Here is a 24766-nt window from a genome sequence, read left to right on the forward strand (position 1 = left end):
AGAAAGCAAAAGGCGTTTGCGGTTGTGACAAAGGAAGTTCAATTTGTGTCGATGTTGATGTCTGCGTTGCAAATCGTTAATCACACGCCATTCTTTGTGTTAAAGAAAGTTGACGATTTGGTTGTTGTGGCTTCGCTTCATAATGCGCGGCGCGGATGTATTATCATTCAGGATGAGTACGTTGATGGGATCCAATATTTTGACGTGGACGTGGTAGTTGTATTTCGTTCGAGAGCTGGAGAAGATGTAAGGAATGTTGTTGGTGCAGTGGATGTGATATATGTTGGTGAGTCCAATGTTAAAAATCCGGTTGTGATGTCACTGGAAAAAATGGAAAGAAAGGTTGACAAGTACATTCGAACGGTTTACCAACAATTTAAAACAGAAAAGTGTCTTCCCGTTGATGAAGACAAGATGTTGGAAAGCATATTGGACAAATTGAGAGAGAAGCCAAACATCGAGGTTGAGAACAAAACAACTTTAGTGAAAGAAAACACACAACTTACAACACAAAACGCGGCGCAAATAGTCTTAAGTCGACCCTCAAGCACATTATTATCACAGCCAAACGTCAAAGTCAAACAAGAAGGTATACAACAACTTTCAATACAAACACTCAACAAGTTGCCGTTTAACGACGGTCCAACACTGTTGCCAAAACTCAATGTAAATCGCCCAATTAACATTTCAATACCAAACACACCATCTCCGTCTGAACTTGTGGTGAACCCATCGAACTCACTTTGGGACGACGAGATCAAAACAGTCGAAAAGCAAATTTCCAACCAGATCGACCACATTAAACGATCGGAGAAAAGCGAAGTTGCAACAGCAATCAAGAGGTTCAAGGAAAAAGAGTACCTGAAAGAATTTGTGAATACGTACAAAGCAAAAGACGTTGTACCCGAGTCTCCTCGCATATTAGAGAATCCTACGCTGCTTTTCGAATATGTTCCTTCGTATTATGAGCGCTGCACTGAGTTGAAAAAACTCGAAGTTCCACCGCAAGAAGTCTACGAACAGCAGACTCTGTATTTAAATCCGTCGTACCTTCACTTGGCCCACGTCGATTATCAAAAGCGATGTTCGGACGTGATTCAAAAGAAAACTTTCAAAGGGTCGCACCAAGTGCCATCCCATACAACCCCAAATATTTTGAACTTCCCGAAGGTTGATGGACCACTCACTGGTATGGGTGTTGGGAGGCGTGCAGCTCCTGGACCAATGTTTATGCGACAGTTTGGGTACCAAGCACCTATTCCGCAACAAATGCAACCAGCCATGAACCAACCAATTCAAGCCGGATTACCCATGCACTTAACAGCTGGAATGCCCAACACAATTGTGAATGGGATGCCAAATGCTATCCCTGGTGGAATGCCTAATGGGATGCCAGGTGTCCGTTTACAGGGAGGAATGACAATAAACAACCCGTTGACGGGCGGAATCATACAACCCGGACAACCGAATATGCGAAATGTCGCGCCAATGTACATGTTACAGAGAGCACCCTTTCCCATTGTTGGTTCTGTACAACAAACACAAATTGGAATGACAACTTTCAACCCAAATGGGCAACCAAACATGGTTCGAATGGGTCCTTTTCCAAACGGACAAATGCCGAACATGCCACCCAATTTTCAAAGAAAGCCGTAATGTGTTAATTGAGTTTCTTTGTTGTTATTAATTTAATATGACGCTAAATAAGACGTAAACAAAAAAAAATCAAACAAGACAAATAAATGATTATAAACATGATGTACATATCATACACAATTAAAAATCATAAACGAAAAAAGAGTCCTGATAGACAGGGCTGCCGTTTACGTCTGTGTTCTTCTCCAACAACTGATCAAGGTTGTCGTGAGTGGGCTCCTCAAAGGAGTCTTCTATTTCCATGTCTCGTAATTCAAGTGAGGGCGAGTGGACTCTTTGTGGGTTGACCGTGTCGATTTGGTCATAGAAAGGAGACATTGCGAAATCATCATAGGAACTCACCGAAGAGTCGATATCGCTGGGGTGACACAATCGAGTCGAGAGTGGTTTGACGGCAATAAGGCACGCCATTGTGATTGAGTATATAAAATTACTAGATTTTTCTCTCTTATGTGGCATTTCATTCCATCACACAATCTCATCTATTCTTAGACGAGTATCGTTTTTCTTGACATTTTTGCCCATTTTCCACATTTTGATGAGTTTTCGGGTGTTGACAAACAACTTGCGCTCAAACTAAAACTCATGCATGGACTGGACTTTGGTAGAAATTGCATCGACAACAGGTCTTTACAAAAGCTCAAGACGGTTTTTGAAAAACAAGCATTGTTTTTTCTATTGAAAAACAAAACTCTTTTTATTTTCTTGATGTTTGCTTGGACTTAACTCGACTCTTTTTTGAAACTATCGTCAACACAAAATGACAAGTGTCTTATAAATAAATAATTAACATGTTAATAGTTTAATAGTATTATTATTATCAACTAAAGGTTTCTCTATTTTTAAACAAAACTCATTTCTTCTGTCAATCCCGTTTCTAATTCCGATTTTTTGTAAGTTTTTGTTTGTTATTGTTCGGCATAAAATGCTGAAAAAGGGTGGGTTTTTTCTATTGACTTGATAATAAAAAGAACCATTTGAAGTTATTAATTAGAAAAACCACTACCAATTGTTTTGTATTTTTACGAAGACTTTAGAATAGAAATTATATCAGAACACAAATTGGAGACTTTAATAAATTTGTGTTCAAGCCTGTAATCTTGTTTTAATAAAAACAAATGAGAGTACTTGTAATTGGTAGTATTATTAATAGAACATGTATTAGATATTCTTATATTAATACCCACACATATAGTTCTTGTGCAATTAATTAATTAATGACATCAACTAAATTACACCTCTCCATGTGTCTCGAGTTCAAACTGACGACATTCCACTTTTAACCCCACGATATACGACCACTTCTATATATTTTTTATACAAAGAAACGTATGTATATTCCCCTAGTTGTCATTCAAAAGAACGCAAAGCATACAGTCAATAACAAGAGTCTCTCACAACCACTTTGATATTTTAGTCACTCTTTCCCTCACAAACGCGATTTGTGCATCGATATCTGTGATGTTTAAATACAGCACAAGAACATATTGAATAAGTCGATGTTGAATATACTCCGATTCCAATCCAAACCCCAAGTCACAAATCTTTTTTAAAATGAGTATATCGCACGCAAAGCTCCACTTCTCTTGGATTGGCCTCCTCTCCCATACACTTCTTTCCACCTCTCCTATTTCAACCTTTTTCAGAAATCGTCTCGCCTTATCAAGGAAAATGATTTGTTCGAACATCCCATTGTCTCCTCCACTCACACTTTCTCGCATGAATTTGTCGACAACACAGTTCTGCAATGCCGCTTTATCAATGGTATTCATCCACTCCCCCTTCCAGTCTCTCACACTTGATCCAAAGGTGACCATATAATTCAATGTGTTTGCGCTCAATAAGTTGATTGTCTCCGTATCCAATATCGTTGCTTCATTCTTAAGAATTCTTCTAACTCGCATGTACATGGTTTCATCTTTAAAATTCGAAGGTGCTACGGGCGATGAATTCTGTTTCTTTGTTCGCAAATATGGCACGTGTCCCAAACTTGGCTCTTCCTCCGTCGCAGACTGTTCCGTTCGTTTGCTGTCCATTCGAACCCGCTTTCTCTGTTTCTTCGGCCGTTCTTTAGTTTCTGGTCCATGGAGACTAGTGATTTCTTTTCGTTGTTTTTGTAAATCTGCAAAAGTCCGTGGGGCTTTCAGTTTGTCGGAGATCATTTTAGAAAAGACTGTATTTGTGTGTTGGAAACTTTGTGCCTTACTTTTCGGTATATCGTAATTTGGTAAAGGAGGGAGTGTCATATCGCTTTGTAGTTTTGGTGGTAAAGAAAATTTTGTTTGGTTTTGGAGAGGTGGAGTATTCATAGGGAATGGTGGAGGGGTAAAATTGCCTTGTATTTGTAATGTTTGTTGTTTTGGTACTTTGATTGACCCAATAGAGTTGACAACACTAATAGGTGGGGGTTGAATCCTTAATTTTTTTGTGATAGTATAAGACATTTGAGAAAGTTCTGGGAGGCGTAAAGGCGTTGTATTCAGTTGTTCTAACATTACTTTCCTTTGTTGTTCTTTAGCAAAATACGTGTCATTCATTTCTTGGACAACAACGTCATAGAAACTATTTGAGACACGTGACATCACAGAATACAGTGAATTCTTTGTTCAATCTGGAAAAGATGAACAAAACAGGTGGGGTTCTTGAAAGAACAAAAAGAAAAAACACCGTCTCGCACAAAGTCTTCAATTTTCTTTGAATCGAAGACAAGAATTAAGGAAACCCTACTTCCTCTAAAACAAAAAAGCGAACAAAAATTTGATTTCCAAATCGCATCAATAAAAGTTATTTCTTCCCAGTTTTCTTCCCGACTTTCTTGGTGGCTTTCTTGTCAGCAGTCTTCTTCTCGACTTTTGGCTTAGCGGATCCTGGTTTGTTCTGAGTGAACACCTTTTCGGTATCAGCGAAGGAAACGACCTTAACGCCATGAGCCTTCAACAAAGTATATCTCTTCAAGATAGCGTTGTATCTCTTTTTCTCGGCGCTCATGAGTCTTCTGTGTTCGGCCTTTAATCTCAACATCCTAGCCTTTCTTTGAATTCTTTGTGGTGTAACGAGTCTTTGGATCTTTGGAGCCTTTGATCTGATTTTACTCTTTCCTTCCTTTGGATGCTTTTTGACGACATCTCTTCGAATGACAAACTTTCTGACATCTTCCTCTTTCGACAAGTTGAAAAGCTTTCTGATGTTCGAAGCTCTCTTTGGTCCAAATCTGAGTGGGAGTGGGTTATTGGTAACTCCGTCTAATTCGGCGTCTCCTTTCTTAATAAGAACAGTGTTGACTACAGCAATGTCTTGAGCAATGATGTCACCTCTGACAGTCTTTCTCTTTCTATCACCTTTACGAAGGGGCTTGTAGCATCCAGTAGTTCCGTCCAAAAGAAGTCGAACTCTATTGTTAGTCGCAACACCAGTCATCATTGGGAATCCGTCCTTGTCAGACCCACCAGTGACCTTCAAGATGTATCCCTTGAACTCATCGCCTAACCCTGAAGCGTCAACCTCTTGTCCAATTCTCTTGTCGAGGAACCCTCTGAATTGTTTCTCTTCTTCAAAGTCAAATTTCTTGACACGTCCAGTGACTGGATTCGCAATGTTGATCTATTCGTTATTCAATTCATGCACTATAAGACACCGTGGGACTCACAAACCTTCATCGACGCGACAAATTTTCAGGTCTTTTCAGAGATCAAAAGGGTTTCTTCTTTAATTCTTTTGTTAATTCTTTTACTATTCTTTCTAGTTTCCCCTCTTTTTACTTACTAACTTGATTTCATACTTTTTTAATGGCGTATCTTTCAGACTACCCTGTATAAACCAATTCTGTTTTATATGTCACTTTCTTCATGTCTGTGCAAACCAATTTTGATAGCTTCAAAGACCATGTTAATTGAAATAAAAATTTGAAGGGAACAATAAGTTATAGTAAATTAATAGTAAAAATATCTAGAGTACTACAGAAAGAGGGCACCGAACTGAATAACCCAGTCTCGAGGATGGCCGCGAAGAAATCCGATGTCATGCGTAAGATTCAGATTGAGAAGCTTGTCTTGAACATTTCCGTAGGAGAATCCGGCGATAGATTGACCAGAGCCGCCAAGGTCCTTGAGACCCTGACTGGGCAAACCCCAGTCCTCTCAGAGGCACGTTACACAGTTAGAGCCTTCTCCATTCGTAGAAACGACCAGATCGCTTGCCATGTGACAGTCAGAGGCTCCAAAGCAGTTGAGATTCTTGAGAAAGGACTTAAAGTCAAGGAATTCGAGTTGAAGAACTGCAACTTCTCAGACACCGGAAACTTCGGCTTTGGTATTGAAGAACACATCGATTTGGGTTTGAAATATGACCCACAAGTTGGTATTTATGGTATGGACTTTTACGTCGTCCTCGCTCGTCCAGGTTTCAGAGTCGCCAGAAGAAAAAGAGGACAAAACAGAATCGGAAAGGATCACCTCTTGAGAAAGGATGACGCTATCAACTGGTTCAAGGAAACTTATGAAGGTATCGTGCTTAACAAGTAAGTCGTTGATCGTTTTAGTTTTTTTTACTATTCATTCTAGTTTCATTTTTTTCTTGGTAAAAAGTAAAGACTTTTTTTCTTGAAATATTTGAAGCGTTTTAATGCAAAATATCGGGAAATGAAGTCAACAAAGTAACCCTTTTTTCTTTTAATTTTCTATTTTCTTTTATTTTTTTTATTACTTGATTTGCACTTCCAAAAGTCCCGTTGTATTAGGGAAAAATGTGGGACCCCAAAAGAATAAGAAAATAACTATTTGTATAGTAAAATAAACTAGTAATGACATTAAAGGGGATAACCCTACGAGTTTGAACTGAGAACACTTTGAGAATGGGCAGAGGAGTTGCTGTTGGTTTAAAAAAGGGATTCCCGGTTCACCGATTGAGCAAACCAAGAGAAATTAGCAGACCAATTTCAAAGACCAAAATGCTTGTTGAGGACGTGACTCGTGAAGCCGCCGGTTTTTCCCCATACGAGAGACACATGATGGACCTCTTGAGAAGAGGACTCGATAAGAAGGCACTCAAATACGCAAAGAAGCAACTCGGAACTCACAAGAGAGGTCTTGCCAAAAGAGAAGAACTCTCAAGAGTCCTTGAAGCCATGAGAGTTGCCCATGCTCACCACACTGAAGCTGCTAAATGAGTGGTTCTATTTTATTGTCGATTTTCTTACTTTTTTTAGTCCTCACCTCTCATCTTTTTTCTTTAAGATTTATTTCTTGCTCATTGGAGATCGAACGGAACTCGTTTTGCAGTCAAAGGCGATACCAAATGAACTCAAAACACGTCATGAACACACTCAACGCACTGGATGAGTCGTTCTTTTATAAAGGAATTCTGTACATGACTCGGCGCATATCACAAGAGATATCACTCCAATTTTTCAACGGAAAGGAATTTGCTATTTCATCGAGTGGAGTTTGTAATCACACTCTCTACATTCAAAAACCAGAGAATGGAAAGTCAATCAAATTTTATATCAAACAAGGTAAAGACGTCTACGAATTCCTCAATGTGTGTGAAGTGAACAACTCAAAGTGGAGGGTGGTGACTGACACAACAGAGCGACGAGTCTTTCGGAGTGTAGCTCTTGAAGGGTATGTCGTAAAATTCATCTCCGTGTGTTGACTTCAAAATAATTATAATCAATTCCTCAAAACAATACAATTCATTTACTACTCTCTGAAGAGTCTTTCTTTTCTTTCTTGTCCTTTTTTTCTTTCTTCTCCTTCTTCGTGTCTTTTTTCCTTTTAAATCTATTCATTAATAGTTCTTTCTTCTCTTGATTAGGATGAGTGGAGAGTACTAGTATATTATAGTTTTATATCTATTTATAAATTAATTATTAAAGAAAAACAAACAACTGTAATCCACCCTTTTTCACATCTTCAATCTTTTTCCCTTCACATGAGTTTCATTAGTTGATAAAGAATAATATTATTATTATTTATATTATTAAAACACAAACCAGAAAAGACTTGAGACCCAACAAAGAAAGTCCGAGTCGCATAATATGACTCAAATGATGTTTTCATGTATCTTTCAGAACCCAATATCGACCCAATAGGTAGATCGTGATCTAATTGACTTTGCAAATTCTCATTTTCATTTTGAATTTCCTCGAGCTTCTTTTGGAGCACCCCAAGTTGTTCTTCCAGTTGTACAATTTCGTCCTTTTTTCGTGTGTTAACGATGATGGCTTGACTCATTTGCATGTTATAGTCTTCGTTGAAGACGTTTATCGAGTCCAACAAACTTCTGAACATGTGATAGTCATCAAACATATAAGGTTTTCCTCCAACGATTTTGAGGAGATCGTCTCCTATTCTTCTCGGTAAAAAGTCGAGTATTTGCAGCATATTATCTTTAATGATCGACGTGAAGTTTTGGAAGTCTGTGACTCGTTGTGACGCCTTTTCTTTTTCTTTCATTTCCTTCTTTAGTGATTCTTCCGTTGTTTCCGGTTTCGAGAGAATGACTTCCTTCTGTGATTTGTCGAGTTGGACGCTTAACAAGTACTTCAACACATCGCCGGCGGGGTCCGGATTTTTGAGTAATGGCATGATGTCAAACATGATGTTATTGTTCGATTGGCAATCGCTCGAATGCAACTTCTCAAGCATTTCTCTGAAGTAATTGAGTTTGTATCTCTTTTGGACCGTTTCACTTTGTGAGAGGCCGGGCATTAAAGTCTCCGGGTTATTAATCACAACAGACAACGTGTATGTGTAAAAGAGTTCTCGAAACACTCGTTTCACGACGTCTCGTTTATTAATTCTGTGTGACCGTAATATGGAATTTATTGATTGAATAAACTGTGCGAAGTGCGACGGAATGAGTTGAGTATTTTGGACTAAGCATTCAGTTGTATGCGACAGCACTTCAACTATGAATGTTTGTGATTTCGTGTACTCTTCTTTCGTCAGCGCCGTTTCGTTTTCAAGTAACACAAATGACAAATTCCCCGGCACACTAAGTCTTCTCGAGTCTTGTTTTAATATCATTTCCATTGTAGGTTTCAGTGAGAGTCGTAAATAGTCCATCAAAAAGACTTGTGTGTATTTGTCGTACAATTTGAGAAAGAGGGAATTCTTAGTAAAAAACGATGTGAAGGTATCTGTCCCTCTATTTCAGTTTATTTCAATTGAATTGGCAAGTTATATTTATATTAATTTAAACATATTTATTAGTATGTAAAAAAGTTGAGTCGTTTTAATACACAAGTATATAATAATATGATTAAAAGAAAGCAAACCTCTGCTGTTGACTTCTTTCTCAAAAGCCCACGTTAATAACGAATTCAATTTGTTGTTATCGTAGTAATACCTCAACATCGCCTCAGAATTGAATGCTGCTTCTTCGCTTGGCGCTCGTAATATGAGTGTTTGTGTCAATGCTTCAATAACGACGTTATCTCCCGAGAAAAGTAAGTTATTGAAGTACTCAACGTGATTTGGTTCGCTCGGTGGAATTGGTGATAACTTAATGAGTTGTGTACGAGGTGACTTTGCAAGTGGTGCTGCTCTTCTTTTCGGTGTTTTTAATGATGGCACTTGTTTCTCACTAATCACAATAGACTTGAGTTGGAGGGGTTTGTACTCGGGACGTGCCATTTCAGTTTACAGATTTAATCCTATCGTTTTTGATTTTTTGTCAAGGCAAGTAATCAACTTTATTGATTTTTTTCAATATAATTTAAATAACATTCACTTTGTTATTAAAATGTTATTAAAATGTTATTTATTATGTTACTTGGAGAAGTTAAATCAACTCAATGATATTGAAAACTACAAAAAGCAAAGAATACATGTCAGAGACAAATGCGTGGTCCGAAAAATATCGACCAAAAAAGTTGGATGAAGTGAAAGGGCAAGAAGAAGTCATTAAATTACTGAAATCATCATTAACAAGTGGTCTTCCTAATTTACTCTTTTTTGGACCACCAGGGAGTGGGAAGACGACGTCAATACTTGCACTGTCAAGAGAACTCTTTGGCAACTGTTTTAAGGACAGAGTGTTAGAACTGAATGCATCGAATGAGAGAGGGATAGACATGATTCGAACAACATTGAAGAATTATGCAATGCAAGATGTCTCACACCAAGATGGTATACCGGACTACAAATTGATCATATTGGACGAATCGGATGCGTTAACACCAGACGCACAAACGGCGTTAAGACGAATGATGGAGGACTTCACTCGTAACACCCGATTCTGTTTGATATGCAACTATATCAGTCGTATTCTCCCACCAATTTCATCAAGATGCATTAAGTTCAGGTTCAACGCACTCCCACAAGAAACAGTGTTCGAGCACCTCACGTCTATCTGTGAGAAAGAGAAGTTCGACGTAACGCCTGAGGCCATTAAAGCTGTTGGGAAACTGAGTGAAGGTGATATGAGGTATGCAATCGGATTATTACAAAAATTGTCACAAGGCGTTCGACACAGTGTTACACCACAAGACATTTCTAATGTCGCTGGTGTTGTGCCAAATCTCGAAATATCTCAAATAATCTTAATTTGTAAAGAAAAGACCGTCTTTGATATTTACTTGAAGGTGTTACATCTTGTCGTCGAGGAGAATTATGCCGCAGACTCGATACTCTCACAAATTAGAGACATCTTCACACAAGATACAAACGGACTCACAGAAACCCAAAGATGTAACTTCTTACTGGAAATTGCTGACACCGACGCTGCACTCATCGACAGAGCCGATCCGTTATTCGCTATATCTTCACTCCTCGGGACACTCTTCAAATATTATCATAAACTTGCTTGAATGTCTTGTTTGTTTTTGGACAAATCCTATAAAAATGATAGAAATACTACATAGAAATGGAAATATTTTTTTCAAAGAAAAAAGAACTAAAAAATGGAATGAGCCTGCTCGAAAACGACGCGTTTCTTGAAGAGCTCACGAAATTGTATAAACTTTCGAAGACAAAGAAAAGCGGGAGCGTGTGGGTAACGTTCAAGCAGTGTTTGTTTTTTTCATACAAGTTTCATATGAAGACCGACACATAGACAAACCAAAAAAAAGCAAAAAAGATGCTGAGCAGGAGGAGAAGCCATCCGAGCAGGTTCTTCTTCGTGCAACAAACGGGAGCAAAAAGATATCAACCATCGTCAAGAAAAAGGAGGTTGGCAAGTTCAATCAAAAGCTCCGTGATGTGATGGGCAGTGAGTTCAATTTAAAGCGTGACCATTGATTAATTTTTTAGGATTTCAATTCGTTCATTCCACCATCCAACCTTTCATTCACTCAAAAGTTGTAAATATTATAATTTAACTATATAAATTAGTACAGTATTTCCAATTCGTCACCAAAACAATCTAATTGAATAACCATTGATTGTACTAAATTTATCTATTAAATATAGTACAATGAAATCACTACAAAATCCAAATCAATCAAAATTGTTGGGCCTACTTCTGTGCAAGTACGCCGTCGAGCTTCTTCCTAATAACGTTGGCTTTTTTGATCTTCTCCATTAAGCTTTGGTACATCTCTGAAAGGTCCGGGAAAGTCGACAAGTCAACGTCTTTGTATCTTTCGAGATTGTTGGTAATTTCGTCGAGCTTTGTGTTGCACGACTTGAAGTATTCCTTGGGATCGATTTCGTCGAAGCGGCTCTTTTCCCAGGGTGCTTTATCTGCATTTTTAAGATGCCAGTACCCGATGATTCCGTGTTGAGTTTTGCTTGATAAAAAGTCTTGTGAATGGCTCAACGAGTCGAGTAGCGACTTTTTGCACTTTTCTGGGGTGTTTCTTTTCACTTTTGATGAGTTAAAAATATTATTATAATTGTTCTTACATTAATTAGTAAGATATAAATACAATTACTATAAAGAATAGGTACAAAGAATATTGTTGAGTTTTTGGGAATAGGAATAACTGGGAGATACAAAAGACCAAAACGAGAGTGATCAAAACAAACCGCAAGGGAAAGTAGAAAAGAACGTGTTGTGTGTTTGAAAGAACGGAACGATATGATTATTAAAAGAATAGTAAGTTAAAGAAGTTGGAGTTGGTGGAGTATCAAAAATAATTCCTTTTATAGAATTGTTCAAACAAAAGAGAATAGTTCGACAGACTGTGTTCCATGTCATCGTGTTCTTCTTAATAATAATATTTGTCGGGGAAGTACAAAGAGGACAAGGACATGATGGGCCCTTTGTAGCCTTCATGTATTTTGGAGTTTATTCTTTGTGTAGCTTTCAAAAGGAAGTAAGGCATTTTCGTTGTTTTTTGACGAAAAAAGCAAAATAGGAATAACTTATTCTTAAATAATCAAAGTACAAGATTTGGGGGTTACCAAAATAGCTAAAAATGACTTGAAAAAATTGTAAAGAAGTATTTTTAGGTGTTGTATAAGGAGTTTTTAGTTGTTTTTAAAATATGGAAAAAAATATCAAAGAAATTTCTTTATAAAAGTGCGAATTTGTGATGGGGTTTTTAAGTTCAAACATTTAATCGAAATGTATTATATCGGATTATTGTTGCATTTAGAGTCAAATTGAAATCACTTAAATTCTTGAAAAAGAAGATGTTATTTCCGATATAAATAATCAAAAAAATTATTTTATAATTTACTATTTTTATCAAAATAATAACACAATTGTTTAATTTATATTATTAATTATTAGTTCTATTGTTAATATTTTCTGACTCATTTTGACTAAGAAAATACATTATCAATATGACATTTAGTTTCTATTTATTTTTTTTTTGATTTTGAAAAATGAAAAAAATGTTAAAAATAATCTACATCTATCTACATATCTACATCTACATATATATGTTTGTCTAACGCATATATTTATTTATTTATTTATTTATTTATTTATTTATTTATTTATTTATTTATTTATTTATTTATTTCAGTTGTAAGTATACCTAGGGACCGATCGCTAAAATCACATATTTTTTAGTCATCAAAAATAAGAAAATTTTTTTGCCATTATTTTTTTTATTTCCAAGGTTTTGTTTCAAAAAGATAATTTTTTCTTAATTAGTGAACGTGGAGACATTATTTTAAGTTCAGCCTATTTTAATTTATTTAATTTAAAAGTGTTGTTTTTAAGTTCTTTTTAACATAAAAAAACAAAAAATCGAATTAAATTTTTAGTCTCAAAAAAATAAAAAATCAAAATTTAGTAAAAAAAAGAAGATTATTGTCATCGTAAAAAAATTTCAAATCAAAAATGGCCAAACTTTTTTAATGGTTAAATGAGTTTAGTGGCAGTAATAAAATTCATTTTAATAATTATAAAAAAATATAAAAATAATTATAAACATTATTTATAAAAAACAACAAACGATATTATTTATTTAATAAAGAGAAAGGACGGACATGGGGACGAAGGACGGGAATATAGGCCGAAGGACGTCCTTTGTGGTTTAGGGATGTCCTCCCGCTATAAAGGGCGTCCTTTATGTGTATATGGTGTCCTTTCTATTATTTTCGTGTCCGCGGCATTTTTAATAACTATATAATGAGTTATAATATTACTATGAATTTACTATTATAAAATATAATTATTTCCAAAAATAAATAAATTCAAAGACAAATGTTAAACAACAAGTAATTTCGTTATAATTTAATGGTTTTTATAAAATATGCAAATTTAATTAGTTTTTCAAAGAAAACTCAATGGTAAAATGAAAAAAAAATGATAAATTATTATAAACCATTAATTTATAACAAAATTACTTTTTAAATAGTTTTTGTCTTTGAATTAATTTATTTTTGGAAATAATTATATTTTTTGATTGTATATTTATAATAAAAATATACTTCGTTATATAGTTTGATAATGAATAAAAAATGCCGCGGACACGAAAATAATAGAAAGGACACCATATACACATAAAGGACGCCCTTTATAGCGGGAGGACATCCCTAAACCACAAAGGACGTCCTTCGGCCTATATTCCCGTCCTTCGTCCCCATGTCCGTCCTTTCTCTTAAGTTATTTGTTATATTATATAATATAAAAAATAAATAATTATAATTTAAAAATGAAAATGTTATTATTTTTATTAAAAACAAATACATTCACAAAATAAAATACTTATTAACTTGATATTTAAAATAAATATATATATATATATTAAAATATACTATTATCTAAACAAATAAAACATTTGTTTTTATAATTTATTTAAAAAATAAAAACTAAAATATGAAACTATTTAATATTTTTTGTGTTTGGATCTACAATTAATAATGATTCGTTCATTTATTTGGAATTACATGAAAATTGTATATTTGCCATGCCAAGAACACGCCGAGTGTCTTCCCGGTGAATACCGATCAAAGGGAGAACCCACATGTGTAGGTTGTTCCTTTTTTATAAAATGTTTTCTCTGTAACAAAATGTTAAATTATAACATGGTCACACAGTCTACTTCATCAGCAAAAAAATCATTTAATTAATTTACATTACGACAAATTAAAAGATGAAGAAAAAAGGAGAAAACTGTTTCCAAAAATGTCACAAAGAAATAAAGAGGTTAACATAATGTTGATGAGATTTTTTTCATCTGTTGGAATTCCTTTTAGTCAAATTCGAAATCCATTTTTAGTTGAGTTACTGAATTTTCTCGATAAGTCAGTTGTATTGTCAGACGAAAAAACATTTAGAACAACTTGTCTTTTTGAATTGTACGATAGAGAACTAGGAGATCTCAAAAAAAGAATTAAAGAAGATGTCGTTTTCAACAATCTATCAGGATCCATTTCAACAGATATCATGAGTAAATATAATAATTCTTATATAACAACAACTCTCCACTATATCGATAAACAATTTGAGTCACACAACGAAGTTTTGAATGTGAGTCCTTTTAATGTAGAACATACAGGAAAGGAAATTAAAACATATGTGAGTCAAATTGTTACCGATTTAAATTTGAATGTTAACAACATACATTTTGTTGCTGATTCGGCATCAAATAACAATAAATTGTCTGAAATTAATGGAAACAAAACTGACTGTGTTGTACACACATCGAATAATTTGTTTTCTGCTGTGATAAAACAAATACCCGGGATGAAAGCCTTCATGAAAAATATAAATTCTTTGGCCAAAACACTCCAATTTTCTCAAAAAACACAAAGAATATTTGAAGAGTTGTGTTCAAAAAATTGTGAAGAGCCTGGATGTCTTGCGACTTATACGAAAACGCGGTTTAATTCATGTTACCTTTCTTTTAGCAAATTGTTAAAAAGAGAGAAGAGTGTTAAAGAACTGAACAATGGGATTCAATTCAATGAAGAGGGGTGGAAAGGGGTCAAAGAAATGTATTCACTCACAAAAGCAATGGACGATCTTTACAACAAATTGGCGGCGAACCAAAAAATTACATCGTGTTATGTTGTGGGAGCTATTAGAGACATTTGGAACACAATTTCCTCTTCTATTTACCAACTGAAGGTTTTCTAAAAAATATATTAAAACATAGTGAAATAGATGAAGATTATGCAGAAGAATCGGGAAGTGGTTTTATGGAAATTGAAGCTGGGACTATTTTTGGAAAGGACTGGAAAATGATAGCTCGATCTGAATTTGAAAAAAGACTGCGCGCTTTTTCTCAAAAAGAAGAATATATTTTAGCAGCTTTCTTTTTTCCTATTACTCGTGATGGTGATTTGTTTGAAACACAAATCAATACCTGTGTTCAAAGAGTGAAGGCTGAATTGAGTGGCATAAATAATATAACACCACAAAGTAGTTCCGCTTTTTTAAATTCGAGTTCAAATTTTCATATTGAATTTGCCAATTGGGCAATTCCAATGATGACAACTGATGCAGTACAAAGACGAGAGGAATCACCAATTGATAAAGCAATTAGATTGTATTTAGAAGATCGTGGTGCGATAGAAAACGGAGAAAACTGTAAAAGTCCCGAAGAATATTGGCAAAACTGTATTAAACTAAACAAACACGCCGATTTATTTGATATTGCCAGGAAGTATCTCTCTTTTCAACCAACAAGCATAGACTCAGAAAGAGTTTTTCGAAATGTCGGTAAAATAGTCTATAATGAAACTTCGTCGTTTACCCCAGAAAACGCCTCGAAAGTGTCTTTTTTGAGACTACAGATAAACAAACAACACCAAAAATAAACAAATTAAATGGTTTGGAGTCAAGTATGGTTAATTATTCTTCATAGATCTCAATGGTTGTGACCTTAGTGAGATAAAACATTGGATGATCTCTTTGATGAGCACCAACTCAACACTATACACGAGAAACTCCAACATCAAAGACGCTGTTCGAACAGACTTTACTGTGTTATATTTTCTTTTTGTAGCACTTCCATAAACTGCGAATCCAATCGAATGGCATTTAAGACCGAAGGAAATTGCATTGACTTTCCAGTCGATGAATTCAAAGTGTAACAGAGTGTCAGTATGAAGTGTTCCAATCTGTTTTATAAGTGTTATTCATATGACCACATGCCGAATTCAACAATTGATATTGATGTTTTGGAGTTTTCTGGCTGCCAGAGTGGCATGGAGTTTGAGTCTCGAAAAACAAAGAAATGAATGACAACAACAAATGTGATAGATAACGAGGGATACAGAATCGAGTGTACTACAAGTTGTTCGACTTGTACAGCAAGAACAATAATCAACACACAAAATCATTTGAGTATAGGGCTCGTTTAGATTCAACATTGTCATATGAGAACCACAAATACTGTCAGAAGTACCAAATTGGTTTGGATGTATTGAATGTTTCAATTCAATCAACTTAAATGGTGTTTGTTCAATAGTTGAAACGAACACAAAAATGTTCTTTTTATTTAGATAGTTACAACACAATTAAATGTGAAAAATACCTTAAACGTTCACAAACAAAAACATATACAACTTTATGGAGTGATGATGTTAGACATGAAGCATTATTAAAAGGACTGTGTATAAAATGTTATTAAATACTTTTTGAACAAAGTATATCCACTAAAATGTGAGTTGTGTGGAGATAATTGTCTGACTTGCACAACACCAACTACGTGTTATATATTCTCAAATAGTTTTTCTCTTGTTAATGGAAGTTGTGTTTCACTATCAAATTGTTTGGTTTCAACGCCAAGTGGATGTACTATGTGTAATGAAGGGTATTATCTAATTCTCGGCTCATGCAAAATGTTAAGTGAAATCCACTACAAATCTGTTGTTATGATAACAAATATTTGAGGTGCAATGTATGTTATGTAAAGACAACTATATTTTAAGTGACACACAATGTGTTGACATGTCTACTGCGCGTTGCCAAAGTGTCGACTTATCAACTTCAAAATGTGCAATTTGTGAAGAATAGTTCAAATTTGATGACAAAAAATGTGTTTCAATGGAAACGACGCCATGCTCGTATACATCATCAGGCAATTGCCTTCGTTATGATTTACAAATCTCACTTAGAACTTCCAATGAGGGTGTATTGGTTTGCAATACAGAAGTGAAGACTGTGTACTGCAAAGAAAACAGCAATACAGTGTGAACCAAGTGTTATGACGGGTATTATCTAATTGGTACTGAATGTCTTCAATGTGACAAGAAGTGCTCAAATTGTGTTGGCAACGTTTCAACATGTGCAAAGTGTAACGTGAAAGGTGGGTATTACCAATATGTCGAATTTACAACAATAAAAGACAAGAAGTGTGTCATCAATACAACACTTGACAATTGTGAATGGGTTTCAGAATATGGGTGTGCTGTGTGTCTCGATGGGTATTATCAAAACAAATATTTAAAATGCCCAAAGTGTGTTAAATTGCGTGCGACTTGTTCAGACAATAACACGTGCTCTTTATGTATTAATCAATATGTTTTGATATCAAAATAGTTGCAATGTGTGAAATGGAATTCAATTGCAATAGTAAATCGTATGATCCAAAAACACAACAATGCAGTGAGCGCGGTGTAAGCAACAAAGTTGGACCAAATGGAGACGAGTGTGTTCACAAGACAAATGTACTCTCAATTATACTTCCAATCATTTTTTGTATTTTTATAGTTGTTATTATTATAAAAATAAGTTGTATACTTTTTTGTATTTATTACAGAAAAGAAGAGAAGTTAAGGAAGTCACTTGTAAACGAATTTTTGTTGAAAGATTTAAAAAAGAAAGAAGTTTATATCATATATATTGGCACTCAAAAACGCATTTTGAAGGCGAAATTGCAGTTCAGAAAGACGGTGAATGCAAATTTATGATTGGCAACGACAGAACGTCTTTATTGAAAATTCAATTCACAACACAAAATGACGAAGAAAAGTTTGAATTGAATGTTGAACCTTCCATACCAGTGAGTATCAAGAAAGGTCGTGCTGTTGAATTTACTGTTGCTGTCCATCCGCTGTGTACACTTTAAAAGACTGTTGACATCATTTGTTCAGTCTTAAACATCAACAAAGGCAAAATATCAGAGATAAAAATTCCAGTCAAATTTGCGTCAGAAATGTCGACAGCACTTGACCCGGACGAGTTAAAGAAAGAGCGAAAACTTGGAGAAGGAAGCTTTGGGATTGTGTTCAAAGGAACATATCGAGGAAATGTTGTCGCCATCAAAGAGATGAAGGAAATGGTTGTCGCCACTTAAAAAGCAAAAGGTTTTACAAAGAATTTGATTGTTGAAAGTTCAAGTCGAATTAACTGTGTCTAGCAACCAGGTAATAATACTATTATGTATTATAATTTTAATTATAAATTATAATTGACCTAATTCATATACGTTTTTTAACAAGAATTTAACTATTAATTATAATTAATAAAACAAGCTGTTTAAATTATTTTTACAATACATCACAACTCGTTCAAAATGTGTTTTATAAATTGGTTTAAAAACAATTATTTTGGTTTTTCTTTTTTGAAAATTTTGACATGTCTTTTTTTTCCTTAATGTTCGTAATAATTTTTTTGAGACAGTTTTGTGTTTTATATTTTAAACAAAGACATTATTAGGTTTTGTTTGTTTCTCTTCTTTAAATGAGCTCTTTTGGATTATTAACTATTTTTGAAACAAAAAGTAGCTACCCCTTTTTAAGTTTTTGAATCGGTTTTATCTTCGGTTTTTGGTTGTGAAAAAATTGGTGTCTGCATTCTGATAAAACCCAACCAAAATTCGGCAAAATAACCAAGTTGGTCATTCGGACCCTAGGTATAGTTGTAAGTTATTCTTGCGCTTCTTAATAGTATTTTATTAATAAGCAATATACTATAAATATAATTGTTTTTACTAATCTTAATAATAAAATGTGATGATTTTTCAATACGAACGATAGTTAATTTTTACTAACTATCGTTTTATTCAAGTTTAGTTCCTTAAGAAAAGATAAAATTTTAAATAAATTACCTCTTTTTTTGATGAATTAATTATTGTTTTAAATAGTAATTGTATAAACAGACAGACAAACAAATTTTTGAAATTAAAAAAAGAGGTTAAATAATAAAATAGTTAAAAATTAGAAAAAAGTATTTGTTATTTAAATGAGATTTAAAATACTAATAAGAAATAAAAAGGTATTAGAAGTAATGGTATTATAATGAAAACTTTTATATACTTTAATGTGTTATACGTTTAACATATATATCATATTTCGATAAGGTGTGATAAAAACATAAAAACATTAACAGTTGAAAATAATAGAGGTCTTGATAAATAATTAATAAAATATGTTAGACAGTATATCAAATCGATAATAAACAACAATTGTAGAACAAACACAAAAATTTTAGAAAGACAACACCAAAGATATAAAGAAGTTGTTGAATGTTATTTTTGCGTGCAGACTAAGATACCGAGTCTATAATACAAACGGATTGTGTTTGGTTTAACAAGCCAAACAATATATGATAAATGATTTTGTACAAAAAACACACATTACGTAAATTAGAATGAATGTTTAAAATAAGTTGATGTGTATATGTAATGTAAGTTACAAACATTTTATAAAAAAAGATATTTAAAAATGGATAAACAACACATGTCGGTGATAGATTGTAACATGTACATCAAGATAATAACAACTTTATATCAAATAATAGTTAATTTTTAATATTGACCAGTAATAAAGTTGTGTGAATAAACACCAGAACAACAAAAAAGTGTTAAATATTTAATTCATGTGTCATGTAAACAACTTTTTAAATACATATAATTTTTATTCATTGTGATGAGTGTCTCTATCTTATTATGTACTATCGAAAACATATTTTATCACCTGGTATTTAAAGTGAAAACTGTTATTATAATTATAATTTAAAAATAATAAAAGTTGATTCTTTTTTTAATAAAATGAAAAAAATTAAAAAGAGGAATGCGACGAAAAAGCATTTTTATTGATACAAATAACAAAGTTATGAATTAATATTTGGACTAAAATGATGTTGTTGACCCGATAATTATTATCGGGTTTTAAGTGCTTGTTATATATTATTTGTAAAAAAAATCAATTAAAATTTATTTTTTTTAACAAAATACAATTTTGTAATAAAAATATTAATTTAATTATAAAAAAATAAAAATAAAATTTTATTTATTTCATAATATTATATTATATAATTATACTATATTTAATTAAGTGACAAAATTCAAAATTTATAATATAAATACTAATTTTCTTATAAAAAATATAAATACACAATTTAATGGGACCTACATTGACCACCACCACCACCTCTTAAAATAGATTTATTTTTTCTATTTCGAATCATATTCAAATTAAAATTATAGTAAATAGGAAACTGGGATAATATTAGGTCTGGTTCCCGAATTCAAAAAATGCCGAAAATTCACCTCGAGTCAGTGGAAACCGAGTGAGACGGAGCATTGAAAAGAAGGCTCATAAAGACACACTCAAACAGTCTGTTTGTGCACCGTTTCACCCACTTTCCAAGTCCTCCCTTGGCGCGGATCCCCCCCTGACCCCCCCGCAAGCGGGGGGGAACCACATCCGCGTCCACACAGTACGGACAAGGAAAGTGGGTGACATGGGGACGCACAAACAGTGGCTGAAAAGTGGACTTCCTTCAAAAAACACTCGCGGCAAATATTTTTTTTTGGTAAAGGTGGTGGTGGTGGTGGTCAATGTAGGTCCCCAATTTAATATAAAAAGTCATTAGATTTTGATCAATTGTAATGACAAATCCCGAATTTTTACATAAATATAATGAATAAAATAATATTTTGATTATTTCAAAATACCTCAAAACAACAAATAATAATGAAAATTTTATAAAGTCATACAAAATAGTTTGAAATAACAATATAATAGTTGAATTTGAAATTAGTTTCAAATTATTAAAAACAAAATATTATTTAATATTAATAAAATACAAAAAAACTAACTTTTGTTTTAATCACTCGTCATTGCGAGGTTTGAATGAAGAACTAAACCCGAAACAGGAACTAAAAAAGAGAAGAGGGATACGTCAATAATTTTTGATGAAAAAACAAATGATCTATGAAGTTCAAATGGAAAGTAACTTTACACAAGAAACAGTTCCTCAACCAGTTGAGGAGAACATCACTGAGCCAATTCTTAATGAAGAATTAGTTAAAGAACAATCACAGCAAACGGTTGATGAAACTACTATAACAACTGAATTACATGATGTTGTTCACAATTTTGTTCAAGACACTCTAAAGACGGTTGTTACAACTGAAGAGACTTACGCACCAAAGACAGAAGTACTTTCTCTTAAAGAAGAATTAAAAGTACCCGAAGGAACAACTCAACAAGAAATAGTTGAGGAAGTTAAGCCATCGGATGTCATTGAAGTGAAAGAAGAAGTCAAAGTCGAAGAAAAGCCAATTGAAGACATTAAACAACAAGACGTTATTGAAGAATTGCCACCCGTAAAAGAAGAAGTCATTGAACAAAATGAACCAAGATTCCATTTACCTTCACCCGTCGCTCCGCAAAAGAAAGAATATCCCCCTCCCCTCTCCATCAACCCACTCTCTCTCCAACAAAATGTACAAAACAATAAAACTGAAGATCTCAAAGACCAAAAACAAGACGCAGAATCCGTCCCTTCAACATCACCTCCTCTCGACACACAAAATAAACAACAACAAAACTTCACACAAGTCCTCAGACCAATTGAAGTCCAAACTACACAACAACTCCAACAAAACATTCAGTACCAACAAGCACAAGAAGAACCACGCGTCCCATTTGTCCCTCCAGAAGTTACACAAGTCGAAGCTACAACCAATCCGTATGAACCTTTTAGCTCTCCACTTGTATGCGCTCCAGTCGAACAAAAACATGATAAAGATGGAAATGTGCTGGGATGGGAAGACGTTGAAATTGATCGCGATGAAATGGTTCAGTTAAACAAGATGTGGAAAGACTTGAAGAAAGACTTGACTAAAGATCAGCGCAAGATTATCAGCGCATATATCATGTATAAGGCTGACCATGTTGCGTACAAAAAGTTGAAGAAGTTCTTAAAGCAAGAAAAGCGCGAGCACGAGGAAGAAGATCGGAAGATGGAAAAAGTGAAGAAGACCGACAAACATGAAAGGAAGTATTACCAACAATCTTTCGACAAGAAGGACAAGAAGTGGGAGAAAAAAGAGATGAAACACTTCTGTAAGTGTAAACCACGAGAAATGCGATACCCATTGAATACTCATTACTCCCCATTGTTTATGAACCAACAAACACCTCAACCGATGTTCCAAACAATTCCAATCCCTCAACAACAAAGTCAACAAGTCCCACAACAATTATCACCACAACCTAATATCCCCCCACAACAAGAAGAAATTCGTAACGAAGTCGAACAAAGTCGAATTGACGACAACCAACAAGTCCCACAACAAGACATCACAAAGATCCAAAAAATCGATAGAACACCACTGCAACAACAACAAGTTCAACAACAAATGATGACACAATCGTTGCCTCCTAACTTCATATCTATGCCTTACGTTGTCCAACAACAAATCGACCCATTAAGAACACAACAAGTCTTCCAACCATACATCCAACAACCAATTATCCAACAACCATTCGTACAACAACCTTACATTCAACAACCGTTCTTGCAACAACAATATATCCAACCACAACTACAGCAGGTACAACAACCATTTGTGTTGCAAGGAATGCCATTTCCACAGACAATGAACTACTCATAACCATTCATTTTTTAAAATTCTAGTTTCGTTTTGACGTTTTTACATCCATTATTATAAAATAGTATTAAATTACTTTAAATTATAATTCATTGTTTGAGACAATAAAAGAACTATTTTATAATTAAAAACTCAAATTTTAAAGGAATAATAAACTCAAGAATGTTGTCAAAACAAGAAATCATAAAATGAAATGACGAGATTGAAAAAGGCAGAACGAAGGCACACTTGGGCGGAAAAAAATATCAAACAAACATGGCCACCAAAGAAGAGAAGAAGGAGATGAATCATCTCAAAGAACTTGAGTACGCAGACAAGAAACTCGAGTACAAGAACATGAAGAACACTGTGAAGTACCTTAAAAAGAAAATCAACGTGATTGAGAAGGACACCAACCTTGCCGACAGAAAGGAGGAGATCACTGAAGAACTCCACGGGAAAGAGACTGAACTCACTCAGTTGAAGTCGGAGTATAAACAGAAGAAGTCCGAGAGAGCCGGGTTTATCCACAGAATCATCTAAGAACTCATCAAGAAGTTACTCTGGGTTTTAACAAATTCTCATTATTTTTAATTTTGTTGTGGACTCAAGCAAACACAAGAAAATTCTCAATTTAAAAAAATAGAAATCACTACGTGTACATTCATTGGTTGAGCATATCAAATACGGGTTTGCTTTTGAAAAAATGCCAAAAGATTCCTAGAACCGTGTGATTCACAAAGCAAAGCGCGCTGACAACAAGTTCGAGTATTCCAAGTGATAGATATAAATTGCTGTTGCAACTAATATTTTTGACAGCGCTGTCGTAGTGCAAAGTTGGCACTATTTCTTTGCAAAAACTGTCAATTGATTTCCAATGTATAATGTCATAGACCCCAAATGAGAGCAAAATTGATGCAAAGAGCATTGAAAACAAAACCATTTTAATTGACGAAGGTCTTGGAAACATGACGAAAATAAAGTCTGCGATAACGAGTACAGTGTTAAAAAGCCAACCCAGTGTGAGAACAAAGACCTGGTAATGGAGGTATGGGGCGCACCAAAATTTGTATGTTTTTGAGTCTGTTATAAGTTTGAGAGAAAAGGGGACGTACTGCGCAAATGGAATTGACTGACAAGTTCCGCTTGGTTGGAGTTTATTATCCTCTTCGAATAAAAGCTGTTTATAAGTGGAGTCTGTTTCTACGATGAACAAAGGAAGCACACATAAAGACAAACAGTCTTTCCTTCTATAAGGTCTTTGTCGAGACAGAAGAGGAACTGGTAAAAGAACACAAATATAGAAAGGACTAACACAACGATTGTAGTCGACGAAAGAACACCAATTGCCACCCTCATTTTCGTGTTACCTGTTTTAGGCATGATTGAATGAATTGCTATAGAAAAGGTAATATTAATTATTTGTTATGATTATAATATTATAATAATTATAATTATATATTTTTGTTATAAAGAATAAAGACATATTATTCCTTCATATTTTGTATAAAAAAGGGAATAAATATTTGTTTTGAAAAACAGTTTTACCTTTACACAATTAATTAAATAATATAGTAAAATTTGTAAATTTTGATAGTTAATTAATTCTCCTTTACTATTTTAAACCCATTTTTTGTAAATATAAAAAAAATGAAAAATGAGTTTGTCTTTAAATTAAAAATTAGAAAAAATAATTAAAGATATAACTTAAAAAACAAATGTCAGATTGATATTTTTTATTTTCTAATAATATTTTTTAATATTTTTTTCAATTAGTATAGTTTGTCAATGAACAATATCTGGTAACTTTTTGACTATTCTTAAATAAGACATTTTGGTAGACAATCCCATTCATTATTTTTATTCTTTTTCAGTTTTACATAATGCCCATTTTGTTAGATTAAAAATAAAACCATTTTCAGTAAATATTACAAAAAT

At 33.8% G+C, this 24766-nt stretch overlaps 12 protein-coding genes across 12 annotated transcripts; 7 read left to right on the forward strand and 5 right to left on the reverse strand.

Moving 5' to 3' along the window:
• Nucleotides 1–6: 6 nt before the first annotated feature.
• Nucleotides 7–1656, forward strand: EIN_187080 (hypothetical protein; the record flags this gene model as incomplete). The annotated part of the gene is made up of 1 exon (XM_004260974.1): nucleotides 7–1656. A coding segment is annotated over one exon (1650 nt), but the record flags the coding sequence as incomplete, so codon positions are not given.
• A 1394-nt stretch (nucleotides 1657–3050) lies between these two features.
• On the reverse strand, nucleotides 3051–4238 carry EIN_187090 (hypothetical protein; the record flags this gene model as incomplete). Its single annotated transcript, XM_004260975.1, has 1 exon — nucleotides 3051–4238. One exon carries the CDS (start codon nucleotides 4236–4238, stop codon nucleotides 3051–3053), a length of 1188 nt encoding a protein of 395 aa, XP_004261023.1.
• Nucleotides 4239–4440: 202 nt separating this feature from the next.
• EIN_187100 (40S ribosomal protein S6, putative) lies at nucleotides 4441–5312 on the reverse strand (the record flags this gene model as incomplete). Its single annotated transcript, XM_004260976.1, has 2 exons — nucleotides 4441–5256; nucleotides 5307–5312. The coding sequence occupies 2 exons, from the start codon at nucleotides 5310–5312 to the stop codon at nucleotides 4441–4443; spliced, it is 822 nt and encodes a 273-aa protein (XP_004261024.1).
• A 339-nt stretch (nucleotides 5313–5651) lies between these two features.
• Nucleotides 5652–6176, forward strand: EIN_187110 (60S ribosomal protein L11-2, putative; the record flags this gene model as incomplete). Its single annotated transcript, XM_004260977.1, has 1 exon — nucleotides 5652–6176. One exon carries the CDS (start codon nucleotides 5652–5654, stop codon nucleotides 6174–6176), a length of 525 nt encoding a protein of 174 aa, XP_004261025.1.
• Nucleotides 6177–6505: 329 nt separating this feature from the next.
• On the forward strand, nucleotides 6506–6820 carry EIN_187120 (60S ribosomal protein L36, putative; the record flags this gene model as incomplete). The annotated part of the gene is made up of 1 exon (XM_004260978.1): nucleotides 6506–6820. One exon carries the CDS (start codon nucleotides 6506–6508, stop codon nucleotides 6818–6820), a length of 315 nt encoding a protein of 104 aa, XP_004261026.1.
• A 128-nt stretch (nucleotides 6821–6948) lies between these two features.
• Nucleotides 6949–7305, forward strand: EIN_187130 (hypothetical protein; the record flags this gene model as incomplete). The annotated part of the gene is made up of 1 exon (XM_004260979.1): nucleotides 6949–7305. One exon carries the CDS (start codon nucleotides 6949–6951, stop codon nucleotides 7303–7305), a length of 357 nt encoding a protein of 118 aa, XP_004261027.1.
• A 40-nt stretch (nucleotides 7306–7345) lies between these two features.
• On the reverse strand, nucleotides 7346–9290 carry EIN_187140 (hypothetical protein; the record flags this gene model as incomplete). Its single annotated transcript, XM_004260980.1, has 4 exons — nucleotides 7346–7433; nucleotides 7539–7578; nucleotides 7646–8800; nucleotides 8933–9290. The coding sequence occupies 4 exons, from the start codon at nucleotides 9288–9290 to the stop codon at nucleotides 7346–7348; spliced, it is 1641 nt and encodes a 546-aa protein (XP_004261028.1).
• Nucleotides 9291–9451: 161 nt separating this feature from the next.
• EIN_187150 (replication factor C subunit, putative) lies at nucleotides 9452–10465 on the forward strand (the record flags this gene model as incomplete). The annotated part of the gene is made up of 1 exon (XM_004260981.1): nucleotides 9452–10465. The coding sequence occupies one exon, from the start codon at nucleotides 9452–9454 to the stop codon at nucleotides 10463–10465; it is 1014 nt and encodes a 337-aa protein (XP_004261029.1).
• A 98-nt stretch (nucleotides 10466–10563) lies between these two features.
• EIN_187160 (signal recognition particle 14 kDa protein, putative) lies at nucleotides 10564–10895 on the forward strand (the record flags this gene model as incomplete). The annotated part of the gene is made up of 2 exons (XM_004260982.1): nucleotides 10564–10666; nucleotides 10699–10895. 2 exons carry the CDS (start codon nucleotides 10564–10566, stop codon nucleotides 10893–10895), a joined length of 300 nt encoding a protein of 99 aa, XP_004261030.1.
• Nucleotides 10896–11112: 217 nt separating this feature from the next.
• EIN_187170 (hypothetical protein) lies at nucleotides 11113–11874 on the reverse strand (the record flags this gene model as incomplete). Its single annotated transcript, XM_004260983.1, has 2 exons — nucleotides 11113–11462; nucleotides 11625–11874. The coding sequence occupies 2 exons, from the start codon at nucleotides 11872–11874 to the stop codon at nucleotides 11113–11115; spliced, it is 600 nt and encodes a 199-aa protein (XP_004261031.1).
• Nucleotides 11875–21145: 9271 nt separating this feature from the next.
• Nucleotides 21146–22852, forward strand: EIN_187180 (hypothetical protein; the record flags this gene model as incomplete). Its single annotated transcript, XM_004260984.1, has 1 exon — nucleotides 21146–22852. One exon carries the CDS (start codon nucleotides 21146–21148, stop codon nucleotides 22850–22852), a length of 1707 nt encoding a protein of 568 aa, XP_004261032.1.
• Nucleotides 22853–23492: 640 nt separating this feature from the next.
• Nucleotides 23493–24211, reverse strand: EIN_187190 (hypothetical protein; the record flags this gene model as incomplete). The annotated part of the gene is made up of 2 exons (XM_004260985.1): nucleotides 23493–23973; nucleotides 24144–24211. 2 exons carry the CDS (start codon nucleotides 24209–24211, stop codon nucleotides 23493–23495), a joined length of 549 nt encoding a protein of 182 aa, XP_004261033.1.
• Nucleotides 24212–24766: the final 555 nt, after the last annotated feature.

This window comes from Entamoeba invadens, assembly GCF_000330505.1.
Source record: "Entamoeba invadens IP1 unplaced genomic scaffold scaff_1105074725183, whole genome shotgun sequence".
Classification (NCBI taxonomy): domain Eukaryota; phylum Evosea; order Mastigamoebida; family Endamoebidae; genus Entamoeba; species Entamoeba invadens.